Source organism: Anolis sagrei, chromosome 1 (genome assembly GCF_037176765.1).
Source record: "Anolis sagrei isolate rAnoSag1 chromosome 1, rAnoSag1.mat, whole genome shotgun sequence".
Classification (NCBI taxonomy): Eukaryota; Metazoa; Chordata; class Lepidosauria; order Squamata; family Dactyloidae; genus Anolis; species Anolis sagrei.
Genome location: NC_090021.1, coordinates 54,922,927 through 54,937,538, shown reverse-complemented (window position 1 = coordinate 54,937,538; position 14,612 = coordinate 54,922,927). Strand labels below are relative to the sequence as shown.

The 14,612-nt window shown below is 41.0% G+C and overlaps 1 protein-coding gene across 1 annotated transcript; it reads right to left on the bottom strand.

Moving 5' to 3' along the window:
* Positions 1–193: 193 nt before the first annotated feature.
* HNRNPU (heterogeneous nuclear ribonucleoprotein U) lies at positions 194–12,478 on the bottom strand. The gene is made up of 14 exons (XM_060753927.2): positions 11,553–12,478; positions 10,731–10,848; positions 10,438–10,511; positions 7,795–7,934; positions 7,139–7,238; positions 6,266–6,378; positions 5,807–6,070; positions 4,609–4,728; positions 3,944–4,072; positions 3,456–3,624; positions 2,764–3,009; positions 1,984–2,189; positions 1,455–1,526; positions 194–1,017 (listed from the first exon to the last, which is right to left on the bottom strand). Exons 1-14 carry the CDS (start codon positions 12,259–12,261, stop codon positions 964–966), a joined length of 2,514 nt encoding a protein of 837 aa, XP_060609910.2. The 5' UTR covers positions 12,262–12,478; the 3' UTR covers positions 194–963.
* Between the last annotated feature and the right edge of the window lie 2,134 nt (positions 12,479–14,612).

Here is a 14,612-nt window from a genome sequence, read left to right as displayed (position 1 = left end):
CAGCAGGCTAAAGAGATACACCCATCTGAAAACTAACATGATTAAAATTAGATATAAAATGGGTGAATCACAATTTCATCTGTTTACAAAATGGTGGAGTTTACTACTACAAGCACACTAAATACATAGTATTTGTGGGGAAAAGGTTACAGACACACAGCTAACTTCATATAGATCCCATTAGACAACTGGATTTACAACAAGTTTGTTTAATAAGAAATGGGCAGAGCCAGCTTTTTCAGAATCAAAAATGCAGAACAAATGGAAAAAAGTTGATGGTGTGTACCTTCACAAGTTGAGTCTCTACAGACAAATGCAACCAGGTTTTACATGCACTCCACCTTCACTATTTAGCTTTAGGTTTGCTTTGCCCCCTCAAAAACCATTCACCAAATTAAAAAAAATCAAAAATACACCCCGGTTTATTGCCAAAAGACTACTCTGATTTCTTTCCCTCTTCCATACCTAGAAACTGCATAGAGAGGATGGAGTGGAAGATGGAGTGTAATGAGCATTATTTACACAGTATTAATATTCATGGGGGGCTAAAAAAAAGCCTGGTTGCTAACTGTTCTGTTTTAATGACTCACGACTGTTTCTTAGAAATTTGGGAGGGGAAGAGAAAAAAAGAGAAAAGAAAACCTTTAATAAGAGGACACCAGATACAAAGCAACATTTTACTTTTGTTGTGGTAAAAAAAATCACATTTTACAGATAAAATGTAGAACCCTGAAATACTGACACATTCTCTTATCGTGCACAATGCTGAGGTTCTCTTAAGATTTACTTTAAAACTGCAATTAAAAATGTACAAAAAAAATCAAAACCCACAAAGCTTCTAAAAAAGGAACCTGCAGGCACTTCCTCTTGTGGAATGTTTAAAAAGTTAGCCTACTAAAGAAAACAGTCGATTTCTTGTGAAGGTTTTGAAGAAATATGGATCAGTTCATTTTATTTGGGAATTCAATAATATCCTTGGTGATAATGCTGACTCCATGGCTTCTGATCCCAGAATTGCTGCAAGAGAACAAAGATGAAGCTAGTTAATACCAATCCTCATTCAAAACCAGGAGAAAATTAATTCTGATTAATAAAACAAGGCAGGAAGAGGAGTCATGGTGGTTAAGTTCCACCACTTATAATATACCTATATTACACCCAGTGCAATAAATCAGTCAACGGCATTAGGAGAAGCAGTGGCCTTCCTTGTCTATTTCCAACTACCATTTTTAAAAACCTCCTTTGGAGGGTCTCCCCAAAAGATCTCCTTCCAAACGGATGCTAAGGTTACTTCGAAGGGTCAATCCTCTTGTAGTGTTCCTGCACCATCAATTTCATTTTGGATCTAAGTATTTCTCTTCTTATATATTTGTATCAGGATTTCCGTGAATATACTGAAAGAATACTGCTCGAGATTGTATTCAACTTAATACAAAATGAAAAAGGTTACTTACACCCTGCTGCCACTGGTTGTAGCCCTGAGATTGGTTTTTGTAGCCACGATTGTTTCCCCTTCCTCTGAAGTTCTACCGCAAAAAAACCACAAGAAATTCCTTGTTAATCATTTGACAAAAGGTTGGTTAAAAGTCAAATAGCAAAATCATCATTTAAGGAGAATCAAAGTTCTGTATAAGGTTATTATATGTATAAATACTGTTTCTGATCCCATCTGATGAGCTAAGCAGGATCTGTTCTGGTTAGTACTTGGGAAGGGGGACCCTAAGTCAAGCCAATTTTCAACCTCTCCAATCTTTTACAAGTTGCACCAGTCAGAAAAATTCCTTTCCCAAATTTAAAAATACAAAAAAGTGGTCCAAAACAACTTCACTGAATACCACTCAGGCCAAATGGTTCAGCTAATGGAATAAAACACAGGCAACTACAGAAAAACTAGTTGGAATACACTTCATTTTAACATTTTCAGATTATTTGCTATAAAACAGCACAAAACTGAGATTGTACTAGCACTATAAATATATATACCTGGTTGTAATTCCCTCTGTTAGGCATTCCACCTCTGCTGTAATTTCCTCTGTTTGTATAACCGCCACCGCCTCCTCCACCACCACCTCTGGCTGGGAAAACAGGTCCACGGGGATATGGATAACCTATGGCCCCACCACTGCCACCACCTCCACGCTGGGGCATGTTGCCACCTCTTCTATTGTATCCGCCACGATTTCCAGGGACTGCAAGAAAACAAGTTAGCACTGCTGAAACATTTAATTAGCTTGGTCTCTGCTTCCAGGGGCTCACAATCCCTACTCACTGCCCTTCACTATTCAATTTTGTATCCCAGAACAAGACTGGCTTACTATACTGTGAAAGCTGAACATAAAAGGTAGAGTTCAGCTGTTTTAAAAGGCTCTAAAAAAAACCTCTGTAAAATTTGATTAAACTTCCCAAAACAGCGTTGTTTAAGGGATAAATATACAGTGAGAAAAATTAGTAAGTCACACTGCACTGTACACATAATTCAACCAAATCCCCCCTCACCCCACAATCTTTACTCCAGGCATCAAATCACAAAACTGTCACTGCTATTATACGAATTTATTTTGTTAATACCTACAATTGTATGCAAGTTTGGCTTCCAATGTTATTTGTGTAGCATTTCACTGACTATTTTTCCTAGCATGAAGATTAATTACTTCTACTGTCAGTGCAGCTCTTTCTTTTGAGATAAGCATTTCAAGCCCCTTGTGTCCCATCCCCATATAACCTGAAAATCCAAAAGAGGCAAAGTTTAGTAATCCAGTCTACCTCCTCCTCTGAAGTTGCCACGCATGTTAAATCCACCACGTCCTCTTTGTCCACCTCTGTTAAACTGGTTTTTATTACTTTTTTTATTACTCTTCTTTGAGCCAGTGTTTTGCTTTTTTTCTGGAGGGAGGGCTTTCTTGCTTTCTTCCTTGTATTGCTCCAGAAGCTTCTGGGCCTCGTCTTTTTGCAACTCTACGTAGTTGATTTCATCAAAGCATTCTGACACCTCAGGCAGAGTAAAATTTCCTACAAGACAGAGAGCCCTGAATATTCAGTATTTATTTCTAAATCCATTAGAATAAGCCAATGTTCCCCTCCTCTATAAAAGGAATGTAAGACAGGTAATCACTTAGGAAACTAGGAGCAATCTTCTTGAAATATTCTCCCTATCCAATATGTACTGGGAAACACATGTTTTGCTGAACATGTTTAGCTTTTTTTTCTAGGGCACTTTATGCCAAGACAGCTTTGTGCATCTGCATGAAGCATATCATGACTGAGTAAGTGTTAAGGACTGCAGCAGAGGGAACACAATATAGTGTGGTCTTACAAAGTTACAGAAGTCTTCCAGTTTTTTTTTAAAGAGGCATTAACTGTTTTAAGGCAAAGAAATTTTGAATCTTTAGATTTTACATTATTCCTTTAAACAGATACGCAACATCCTAGAACACAGTATAGATTATGTTCCATGCCTTTCATTTTGAGCACTGCATGCTCTGGAAGATCTTTTCCCTCCACCTCTGCCTTCTTTTGTGTTCTTTGCTTGTAGTCTTCATCTTTTGGGCAAACAACAACTGCTTTGCGCTGGAAGCCTGCAAACAGGCACATTTTTCTCCTCTGCGCAGCTGCAGACACATTTGTCTGAAAAAAATGCAGTAACTTACTACACGTAGCTGTCATTGTTAGAGCTAAGTTAAATTAGTGTGCTTAGATTTTTCACCTCCACAGGTATAATACAATGAAGATTACAAGTTGAAGGACGTTATGTACATGTTAGGTCCTAAATGCTAAAGTAACAATTCTCCCCAATTTCAAGTATATTATGAACATTAGCGTAATTATTATAATTGTCAATGTTATGACTTAAATACAAATTCTCCCACTAATGTTTACAACACCCACCCCTTACACAAACTGCAGTTTAACTGTATTTTACATAACAGAACTCTGGTCCCCATACCTGATCCAGAATGAAGTTCCGTTTCTTACGAGCTGCAATTTCAATGAACTTGCCAAGACACTGTGGGGCTCTCTGCAGCAGTGTGTTAAGTTTTCCAGTATCTGCCATCTGCCGCTTAAAACCTGCAACCTATTTTTAAAAAGTCACCCAACGTTCATTCCCATTATTTACATCATTTTAATCAATAGCATATATTTCTGAAAGTTCAAGAACCGAGGGGCTATGTTATCCAACCTTTTGTTTCACAAGAGACCAACCATTAAGAATTAAACATGCCAGACGAATTCACCCTATCGTTAAATGTCCAGCTTTTTCTCATGTTCTTATGAAGAGTATGTTGTAAGAAACACAGCTTGTTAGAATACCACACATATTCTGGCACTTGAACAACTTATTTTAAGATCACGTTTTATAATCAGGCCAGAGTTTAACTAGAACTGGAACTGAATTGAGTCTGAGTATGTGTAGGAAGTTATCATTAGTGCCTCTATCATACTATCAGTCTATGAACAAAAGCCTACAATAAATTAAAGGCCATTAACTTTTCTTATTACTAATTTAATGGCCAAAATTTTCCCTCAAACAAAACCGCAAGCCTGCAATTTCAAAAACTGAACATGGCAGAAAAGAGATGGCAAGCTAACAATGGAGTAGTCAGAACTTACCATCATTTTATCCATGATAGTATTTGTTCCAAGGATGTTGTACTTCCCAGGATTTTCTGCAGCATGTTTGGTGACCCATGTAGTCTTGCCAGCTCCAGGTAAGCCAATCATCATTATTACCTGATCAGAATTTAGAGAATAAGGAAGTAAACAATGTGCTACCTTTGAGCTACTTCAAGTTCAAGCTTAGAAATCAATATGGTTAAAAATCATACAGCACTGTGGCAAGCTGACTAAATATATACGTGTCCAAGAATTCTGAAAAAGGTTGCCCCACCCAATTTTTTTTTGGGGGGGGGATATATTTTAAAAATCTAAAAGCACCTATTAAGGTATTAAAAGTCAACATTCCTGAATCATGTAACATGCATCATGGCGTAACCTGACCTGGCATAAGTATCATGTTTAAGACATTAAATATTCAGTTTGCATTTCTTAAATTCATTTTTTGTTACAAATGAGCTTTAAGACCTTGAACTGTTAAAAGAAAAACTGAACTACAGGGAACTTCTTTCGTTTTCCCACATTTCCCAACGAAACAAAAAACCCACAACAAAAGAGAAACCGAAGAAAATTTCACATTTTCTCTTCAAGTCTTCTATATTGTCAAGCACGAATTCAATAAAAATAAAGAAAAAAATCAATGCCAGGAACGGAAGAGATGCAGGATATTGTGATTTTAAATAACTGTTTTAATTGATATGTTTTAATGATGCAATTTTAATATATATATGCTGTTTTATGCTGACGTGTAATATGGTTAAGGTTTATAGTATGTTATTGTCTAGAAATTGTGTTTTGGTTTTCACATGTATGTACGACATTGAATTTTGTCACTTTATTTATTTACTTATTTATTTACTTTATTTGTATACTGCACTCTCTCAGCCCGTAGGCGACTCAGTGCGGTTTAATGCTGGAAACCACTTTGAGTCCCCCTCAGGGTTGAGAAAAGCAGTATGTAAACACAGTAAATTAATAAATAATATTGTAGACAGTTTTTCCTAAATGTCCACAAGATACACGATTTGTAGAAATAAGGGGTGGGCAAGATATAAACAAACATTTAATCTTAAATATTCTAATTGTTTAAAAGAAAATTTCCAGGTTTTTCTCCAATTTTCCCCCTTTTATTGTAGATATTTATCTGTAATACTTAAATTATGATTTTCTTTGTTCTGAGTGGACCAATACTTACTTCACACTCTTTCTTGTGTTCTGGCCCCTTGGGTCCTCTAACTCTATCATCGAGGGGCACATTTTGGATAAAAGTGTACCCCTCTGGTATGGGAAAGTAGGGCTCCTCTTTCTGGCCAAAGTTGAATTCAACTGCGCAATTATGGCAGAGAACATGTGGGAAAAGAGACTGTCCAGAGAGAACTTCCTTACTGATCTTGAAAGCAACTCCAAGTTCTTGTCCATTCTTTGAGTAAGAGAGTTCCACTTCATCACCATCAAAATTCTATCACAAGAGAAATGCAGTCCTTATTAACATAATGGCAATACTCAGGAAGATTCATACATCAGAAACAAATCTGGACAACTGCATCATGCAAAGATTGAACAGGATCAACTACTTTAAGAATACTACTAAAGGCATGAAAAAAAACTAGTATTAATACTTTGTAACACAAGTAAGGATATAAAAAGAACTTACAGCAAAACATCCGATCACATCATTTTCATCAAATTTCTCACCAAAATCTTCCATCTCACAGTTGCATGCTTTTATTCCTTTCAAGGAGTATCCATAAGAAAGTTCTTCCTCACCTGATAAATATTAACAGTTGATGAGTGCAGAGGTTTGTGCAACACACTAGTCAGCTTATCTCCTTGTTCCCATACCCCCTGCACTCTGGGCAAGTGGGCGTGAGAACATATGCATAGGACTTCAGGAAACAGCTTCTCCCATCAACTACTGTCCTATTACTTCCTTCCTATTCAGGTGGGTCTCTGTGCATGGTATCACTCCACTTTTTTCCACTAGTAAATATTCTGACCCCACTTTTTTCCAGTCAGCCACACAAAGCTAACATTGTCTCTGGCAGCTGCTAGTCCTCGGCCCTGAGCTCACCAGATTAAAATTGGATGGACAAACGTGACAATCATTTTACCTCTAATTTATTTAAGGAATATAGTATACCAGTGACAACACCCTGAAAAACCTTTCTCTCTTTAAACAGTATGCTTCTGAAGACATATAATCCATGCATATATATTCTAAGAGGACTACTTTTAAATGGTCCATTACTTTTCAGAAAACTGTCTCCCCAAACTGCTTGCCTCATGATAACAACTGTGATCAAGTAACCACCACCAGTTGTTTACATGTTTTTAGAATCAACTCATCCAATAGTTTTGAATGGATTTCAAAGGTGCGATGAGGCTATAATGTCAATATCATGCTGTAATATCATACTGAAACACGAACAAGTTTTTTATAACTACAAAAAGTCACCACCTCATTTTGTTTGTTGTGCATCCAAGAGCTGTATCTACCACCTCAACAGAAAGTAAAAACACTCCTTACCAAGCAACATCCCACTTGAGACCAGCGACCAGCCAACTCTCACTTCATGTATATCAATATCTTTTGTATAGAGATGCTTGACAGGGATTTTTTCAGTTACCTATTTTTCAAAAAAGCATTTTTAGCAGAAAGCACACCTCTAGCAATAAATATAAAGTAAGCCTTGCCATAATTCTGAACAAATATATACAAGATCAAATAAAGGTGAATAGATTTCTTAGACCAGAAAAGTTCATACATGAGACCTGCAAGAAAATGCAGATTCCTTCCATTCCAGATAAACAGTCAAGCCCTTTTCCAGTGTAGTAAGCTTTATTCAATCAGCCTATATTCTGTGTTTACTACATCATACCCAATCATTGCAGTGCAATGTTTAGTATTTGCCAGATAAGGCAAGATTTCTGAGATTTTATGCTTCTGAGAACCTTAAGGCATCAGAGGCCTGCTGCTGTTCCCCCCTTTTTTTACATAGGTGCTATTGTCAACAAAAGGATGTAAGTCGGAGCACTTTTATAAAATAGCACACTTTTACTTACTTTAGGGCAATCTTAAGACAGAATAATATCTTGTCCACATTGATCTTTGTGAGCTATCTGTCACCATTAGTTTTCAAAGGCAGCACTGGGGCATTACTAATCAGTATTAATCTGGTTTACCTTCATCTCAAAACAGACTTTTCCTTTGGAAACTCCATAGGATGCTCTTCCTCCAGCCCAAAGAAAGGCAAAGCTTTCCATAGTTAGTGAGGAAGCACTAAAACGGTCTCTTGAAATTTTAAAGTGTAGATCACAGTTGTCTGTCAAAAAAAGAAAAACCCAGTTTGTTTCATTACATTACAATATAAAACAGACAGCATTTATAAAAACAAGTTCCCATCTGTCAGCTCCAGCTTCCCATGGGGATAGGGTGCATGAGAGAAGCCTTCCACAGGATGGTAAAACATCCAGCCACCTGCATGGCAACGGCCTTGCAGCTGCCAATTCTCTCACACCAGAAAGGACTTGCAGTTTCTCAAGGCACTCCACAACACACACAAAACATGAAGGTCTGGCAACTGGCTCTAACCAGTGAATTGGGGGTTCAGGTAAAACAAACTTCCAACAAGCATTTAGTATGGCCAACTCTACCTTAAAATATGTGGTGTGAGATGGTGTTCTCCAAAAATAACTAAAAAACAAACAAATCCTAAGCTAGTACATTAGTGTATTATCTGCATATGCCAAATAATCTTGTTTTGAAACCTATGACTTATTTCAAGATAGCATAACTTAGAATGAACAAGGATCTCAATGCCTTGAGAGATTGTCACTTTATATAAAAGTGCCTGAACAGAGCCAGATAAATTAATGATAAACATAAGACAAATGCACTATTAAACAGTATTATAACACAGACAGAAAATGAACCAGTGATTAGAAGTAAATATCTCACTGGATTTTTAAAGGCAGAACTACACAATTATTATTTGGCTTCTGTAGCACCAAAAATTGTTCTGCCTTTCCTAGCTTCTCCATTGATGTAGGTTTCCTCAACTTGCAACTGAAAGATTTTGGCAATGAATCTGTTGTATAAACAGGTGAACACCGTATGTATTTTAAAAACTAGTAAACATGGCATGGAACTTGCAAGAGGAGTACACATTCTTAAGACTAAATAGATCAATTTGATTTGCCAGGATAGTTTGCAGCTCAACCCTATTGTTTTTAATTAAAAATTGCATTGAGTCCTATTCAAGTTTATCTCCAGGTATGCCTAGCTTAACATGTTGAAACTGCTGTTCTTGGCGGGTTTGGAATGAAGCAATATTGGATTCTGTGATGAAGCAATATTGGATCCATGCCAAAAGTGTTTGCATACTATTAATAAGATTTCATAAAAATAAATCTCTCTAAAAATTTTACTTTGTTTGGATTATGACTTAAAGGACTGAAAATACAGAACAAGTAGATATATGGCATAATTTTTTTGAGAGCCACCTTAAGTTCCCTTCAGGGTAAGGACAGGATATAAATGCAGTAAATAAATAAATGTTTAATTCAGTAACTAATTTATACCACTGTCAGTCTTATTTTATCCTCACAAGCACTAAGTGAAGGTCAGATTAAAAGAACATCTACTCCATAAACAGTTTTGTGGTTCATTGAAATCTTGAACCAGATCTTCAAAGTGCCACTCCAGAATTCGGATCTTAGTATAAATGTCTTGCTGGATTATCAATTCAATGATCCTTTTAACACACCAGTTTTGAAAAACAATTTTCTATTATTTTAACAAAACCCAATCATACCACTAATTTCCTTAAGTTATGAAATTTACCTTCACAATCCATGATGCGAAGTACTGGAATTTTCTATTCTGAATTGCCCAGTAATGAAACTTCCTATTTCTAACTTTGGATTTAGGCCTCTTGATAAAACAATATGGTATCATGCTTTTGTTTCTTAAAATCATTCTGTGCTTTCAAGTCATTAATGACTTGTGGAAATCCTAATGAAAATGAATGCATCACTGGGCTTTTCTGGTAAATACTCTATTGAAGCGAGTTTGCCTTTGCCACCTTCTGGGGCTTCTAGAGTATACAACTTGCTCAAGGTTACCCAATGGGTTTCCAGGGTCAAGACTTCAAACCCCTGTTCTATAGAGTAACTCCACACCTGCCATTTTTTCCACATACTTGACAGAATTCTAGTTTTTTAAAAATGTGCAAAGCTCAGAATTTAAGATATTTGCATTACAGATGGAATCCTACCAGCACGTAACACCAGAAAAGACAAGATAAAATCTGCTGTTTTCAGGCAACTTATTTTTTCAACAGCTCTTTTGGAAAAGTACAGAATGGAAATCTGGTTTGACAATATACATTCTTCATTTCATGCTTTGCCTTTTAGACCTAGTATGACTTTTACACTAGTATGAACAGACTAATGCAGGCAGGGGAAAACTTTGGCCCACCTGGTGTTTTGGACTTCAACTCCCACAATTCCTAACAGCCTCGGGCCCTTTCCTTTTCCCCTTCAGCCACTCAAGCTTAAGCAGCTGAGGGGGAAAAGGGCCTGAGGTCGTTAGGAATTGTGGGAGTTGAAGTCCAGGAGGGCCAAAGTTTTCCCCTGCCTGCTCTAATGTGACTAAAAGCAGGCTAACATCCGAAAATATTAAGTATATGAACTACAGCTGAAATTATGCCTGCTATGATCATATTATCCATATATACAAATATATAAAAGCAACTGTTGAATACATTACAGTTGTCATCCTGAAAAATGTATTTGAAGAGACAAGAACACTTCTTTTGTACTTACAAGTATCAAGACAAACCACTGTGTCATCGAAGTGTTCATCCTCTTCTTCAACTGGTGGCTGCGGAGATTTGGCCCTAACCAATAAAAGAAATCGCTTGAATACAATCCATCAATAGGGATTTTAAAAATGAAAAATAGATATTATATATGAACTAAAAATACATATTTTATATATATAATGTATGTATGTGTATATATATACACACACACAATTAAAATATATGTATGTATATGAATATATAAAAAAATATATGGATATATGTATATCAAGAATTGTGTATTACTATATTTACCTGCTGTATTTATTCTCCTCAATATACTCAAAGTAACCTCGTCCATGGTCTTCACGTGGCCTTTTCACTCCCCTTTTTTTCTCTCCGGATTTTTGCTCAGATTTGGCTTCTTTATTATCTTTTTGCGGGAGGGGGAAAAAAGGGAACGTTGGAAGCCATACAATTAAGTCACGCAAACAACAGACAAAATGAGTTGCTCCAAGTTTTCCGGATGTATGGCCATGTTCCAGAAGCATTCTCTCCTGACATTTCGCCTGCATCTATGGCAGGCATGGCTGTGAGACCATAGATTAAGGCGAAACGCCAGAAGAGAATGCTTCTGGAACATGGCCATACTACCCAAAAACCTTAGGGATTCCGGTCATGAAAGCCTTCGACAAGACAGAAAATCAAATCCCGCGTGGCGTCAGGGCGCCCTCTAGCGGGGGCTTCCGGCAGGCGCTGCCTCTCCCTGGACTCCCCCGCCTCCTTTTGTGCTCAAGGTTTGAACCAGAGCCCGCAGCGCCTCACGGGCGGAAGTGACGCAAGCGGCAGAAAGCGCTCCCTCCTCGCAGGGCTCCACAGCGCGCCCCAGCGGCTCCTGCGCGCTGCGCTCTCTCTCCTTCCCCCCCACCCTGCGCGCGCGAAATGGCGGAAGCCCCTCCCCCATCCCACCACCACCATTACAGGCGCCTCTTGGCGCGCGAGGCCTAGATTTCCCCCCCTTTCTCTTCTTCACAGAAACAGGAGGGAAAGGGGGGGAAAACCAAGATGGCGCCTCGCCCTGACCCCGCTCCGAGGCGCCAACCGCCGACGCCCATCCGGGCCCCACGCACGACTCACCCGCAGGACGCGGCGCGGCCCCTCCGGGCTTGGGCTGTTGGGCCTGCTGCTGCTGCTGAGGCGCCGCCGCCGGCTGCGATTGCGACTGAGCCCCGGACGAGGCCTGCTTGGCGCCGGTCTGGGCCGAAGGCGCCGGAGCCGCGGAGGCCTCGGGCGCGGCTGCCTTGGCGCCGGGAGCCTCCTTGGCCCCGTGGCCGTTGGCATTGCCGCCCCCGGTCCCGCTGCCGGCCGGCGCGGCGGCTGAGGCGGCCTCGTCCTCCTCGTCCTCGCCCTCCTGGAAGCCCTGGTCGTCGCCGTTCTCGTCCTCGTCCTCCTCCTCCAAGTCCTCCTCCCGGGCGGCGGCCCGCTCGCCGTTCTCCTCGCCCACCTCCATGCCCTCCTCCTCGTCGTCCTCCTCCTCCGCGCAGCCGCCGAACTCGGCCTCCTCCTCCTCGTCGTCGTAGGCCGCGGCCTGGCCGGGCCCGCCGCCTGCTGCCGGGGCCAGGAGTTGCTCCGAGGCGCCGCCCGCCGCGCCGCCCTCCTCCTCCTCGGCGTTGCCGTTGCCCGGCTCGGCCAGGCCTCCGCCGCCGGCCTCCTCGCGGTCCAGCGCCGTCTGGAGCCGCTCCATCAGGTCGGCCTTGAGGCCTTTGTCGGAGAGGCGCCGCTTCTTCAGCTCCTCGCGGAGCTCCGACACCTTCAGCTTCTTCACGTTCACCGGCGAGCTGCTCATGGCGATAGCGGCGAGGGCCTCTCCGTGGGCGGCGGGGGCTCTAGCGGAGTGCGGCCTGGACGTCGGCGGCTGGCCCGGATCACCTTCCTCGGGGGCTGCGGAGAAGGAAGGAAGCAAGCAAGGAAGGAAGGAAAGACCCGCCTGGCGCCAAATCCTTTCAGCAAGGCTCGCGAGGCAGGGGCCGGGGACGCGCCTCGCGGGGTCGAGCACGCAACGCCACGCTGCCCCGCCCCCGCCCCGCGCCTTATATGGCCTAGCCACGCCCCTTCGCGCTCCCGCTCTCCCTCTCTCCCCCTCCTCTCTCTCTCCCTCCCTCCCACCCGCGCCGCTACCGTAAGTGCAGGCCCTGGCGCAGCATTACCGTAAGTGCGCAGCCAAAGCCTTCAGGCCTTATCATAGAATCAAAGAGTTGGAAGAGACCTCATGGGCCATCCAGTCCAACCCCCTGCCAAGAAGCAGGAACATTGCATTCAAATCACCCCTGACAGATGGCCACCCAGCCTCTGTTTAAAAGCTTCCAAAGAAGGAGCTTCCACCACATTCCGGGGCAGAGAGTTCCACTGCTGAACGTCTCTCACAGTCAGGAAGTTCTTCCTCATGTTCAGATGGAATCTCCTCTCTTGTAGTTTGAAGCCATTGTTCCGCGTCCTATTCTCCAAGGAAGCAGAAAACAAGTTCGCTCCCTCTTCACATATTTTTATACATAGCTATCATATCTCCTCTCAGCCTTCTCTTCTTCAGGCTAAACATACCCAGCTCTTTAAGCCGCTCCTCATAGGGCTTGTTCTCCAGACCCTTTATCATTTTAATTGCCCTCCTCTGGACACATTCCAGCTTGTCAACATCTCTCTTGAATTGTGGTGCCCAGAATTGGACACAACAGAAACCCCTTAACAAGGGGTGCATTTACACTGTAGAATTAATGCAGTTTGGCACCACGTAAATGCCAGGGCTCAATGCTTTGGCTTTGTGGGAGCTGTAGTTTTACAAGATCTTTTCTGCCAAAGGGGTCATTCCATGCCAAGTGGTCTAAACCAGGGGTCCTCAGACTCTTTAAACAGGGGGCCAGGTCACATTCCCTTAAACTGTTGGAGGGCCGGATTATAATTTGAAAAAAAAAAAAGAATTCCTATGCACACGGCACACATCTTATTTGTAGTGCAAAAAAAACTTTAAAACAATACAATAATTAAAATGAACAATTTTAACAAATAGAAATATATTAGTATTTCAATGGGAAGTGTGGGGCTGCTTTTGGCCGATCAGATAGGATTGTTGTTGTTGCATGCTTTCAAGGCATTTCAGACGTGGTTGACCCTGAGCGAGGGCCGGGTAAACAGTCTTGGAGGGTCGTATTTGGCCCTCGGGCCTTAATTTGAGGACCCCTGGTCTAAATCTTCTCACCACCACTCGGAGCGGCTCACAGAAACACCCCAAGTGCTTATAAACAACAGTACATAGGTAGTATATAAAGTGAGATAAATATTAAAGCAACAATGCACATAAAAACCCAACTGATAAGATTATAAAAATTGTAAAAGATTATAAAATTTTCTAAACCACAGTAGAATCTGCAAATAAAGCTGGCTATTTGCCGTAACAAATCAAAGTGCAGAGTGACTCGATCCTCGAGCTGATCATAGATTATACAGGGTCAAAGGCCTGTCTGAAAAGCCATGTTTTTGAACTCGAGTGGGGGCCAATCTAATTTCTTTAGGGAGGGGACATCAAAAAATTAAAATAGACAGATTATACCGTACTACCAGCAAAAAATAGCAAGAACTTGGAATGAATATTGCAGAAAATCAAGGACAAAAGTGCAAAGGCAAATTTACAGTTGAACATGGAGCAAACTAAAAATAATGACAACTATATAACTTAGAAATAAGCAAAGACATTGAAATAAAGATTCTCCATACTTTGGCTCGGTCGATATTCAGGATGGCGCCTGCAGTCAAGAAATCAGAAGAAGACAGCTATGAAGGAACTTCTGATGTGTAAAATAGATCATTGTATCTTAGGACTGACCATGGGATTGTATTCCCCACTTCTATGTACAGTTGTGAAAACTGAAGAATGAAGGGCGCTGAACAGTGGGTAAACTGATAGGAAGAATATCATTCCGTTTTAAAAGTGCAGAAGAAAAATTCTGTGGACACCATGGATTGCTAAAAAGACAAATCAATGACCCATAGAAGAAATCAAGCCTGAACTCTCGCTCGATGAATAAACGGAAACCATTTTGGTCATATCATGAAAAGGCATGGCTCACTAAAAAAGACAATAATGCTTGTTAAGTTAGAAGGCAATAGGAAAAAGCGGACAGTATTCCAGATAGGTTCTTACTAAAG

Bases quoted from the DNA above. Each gene is read 5' to 3' on its own strand.
- HNRNPU (XM_060753927.2), bottom strand. From the start codon at position 12,261: ATGAGCAGCTCGCCGGTGAACGTGAAGAAGCTGAAGGTGTCGGAGCTC. The intron at 3,625-3,943 runs GTATGGGGACCA...CATTTTTTTCAG, and splicing joins GGAACTTCATTCTGGATCAG to ACAAATGTGTCTGCAGCTGC. The intron at 1,527-1,983 runs GTATATATATTT...TTTTTGCGGTAG, and splicing joins ACAGAGGGAATTACAACCAG to AACTTCAGAGGAAGGGGAAA.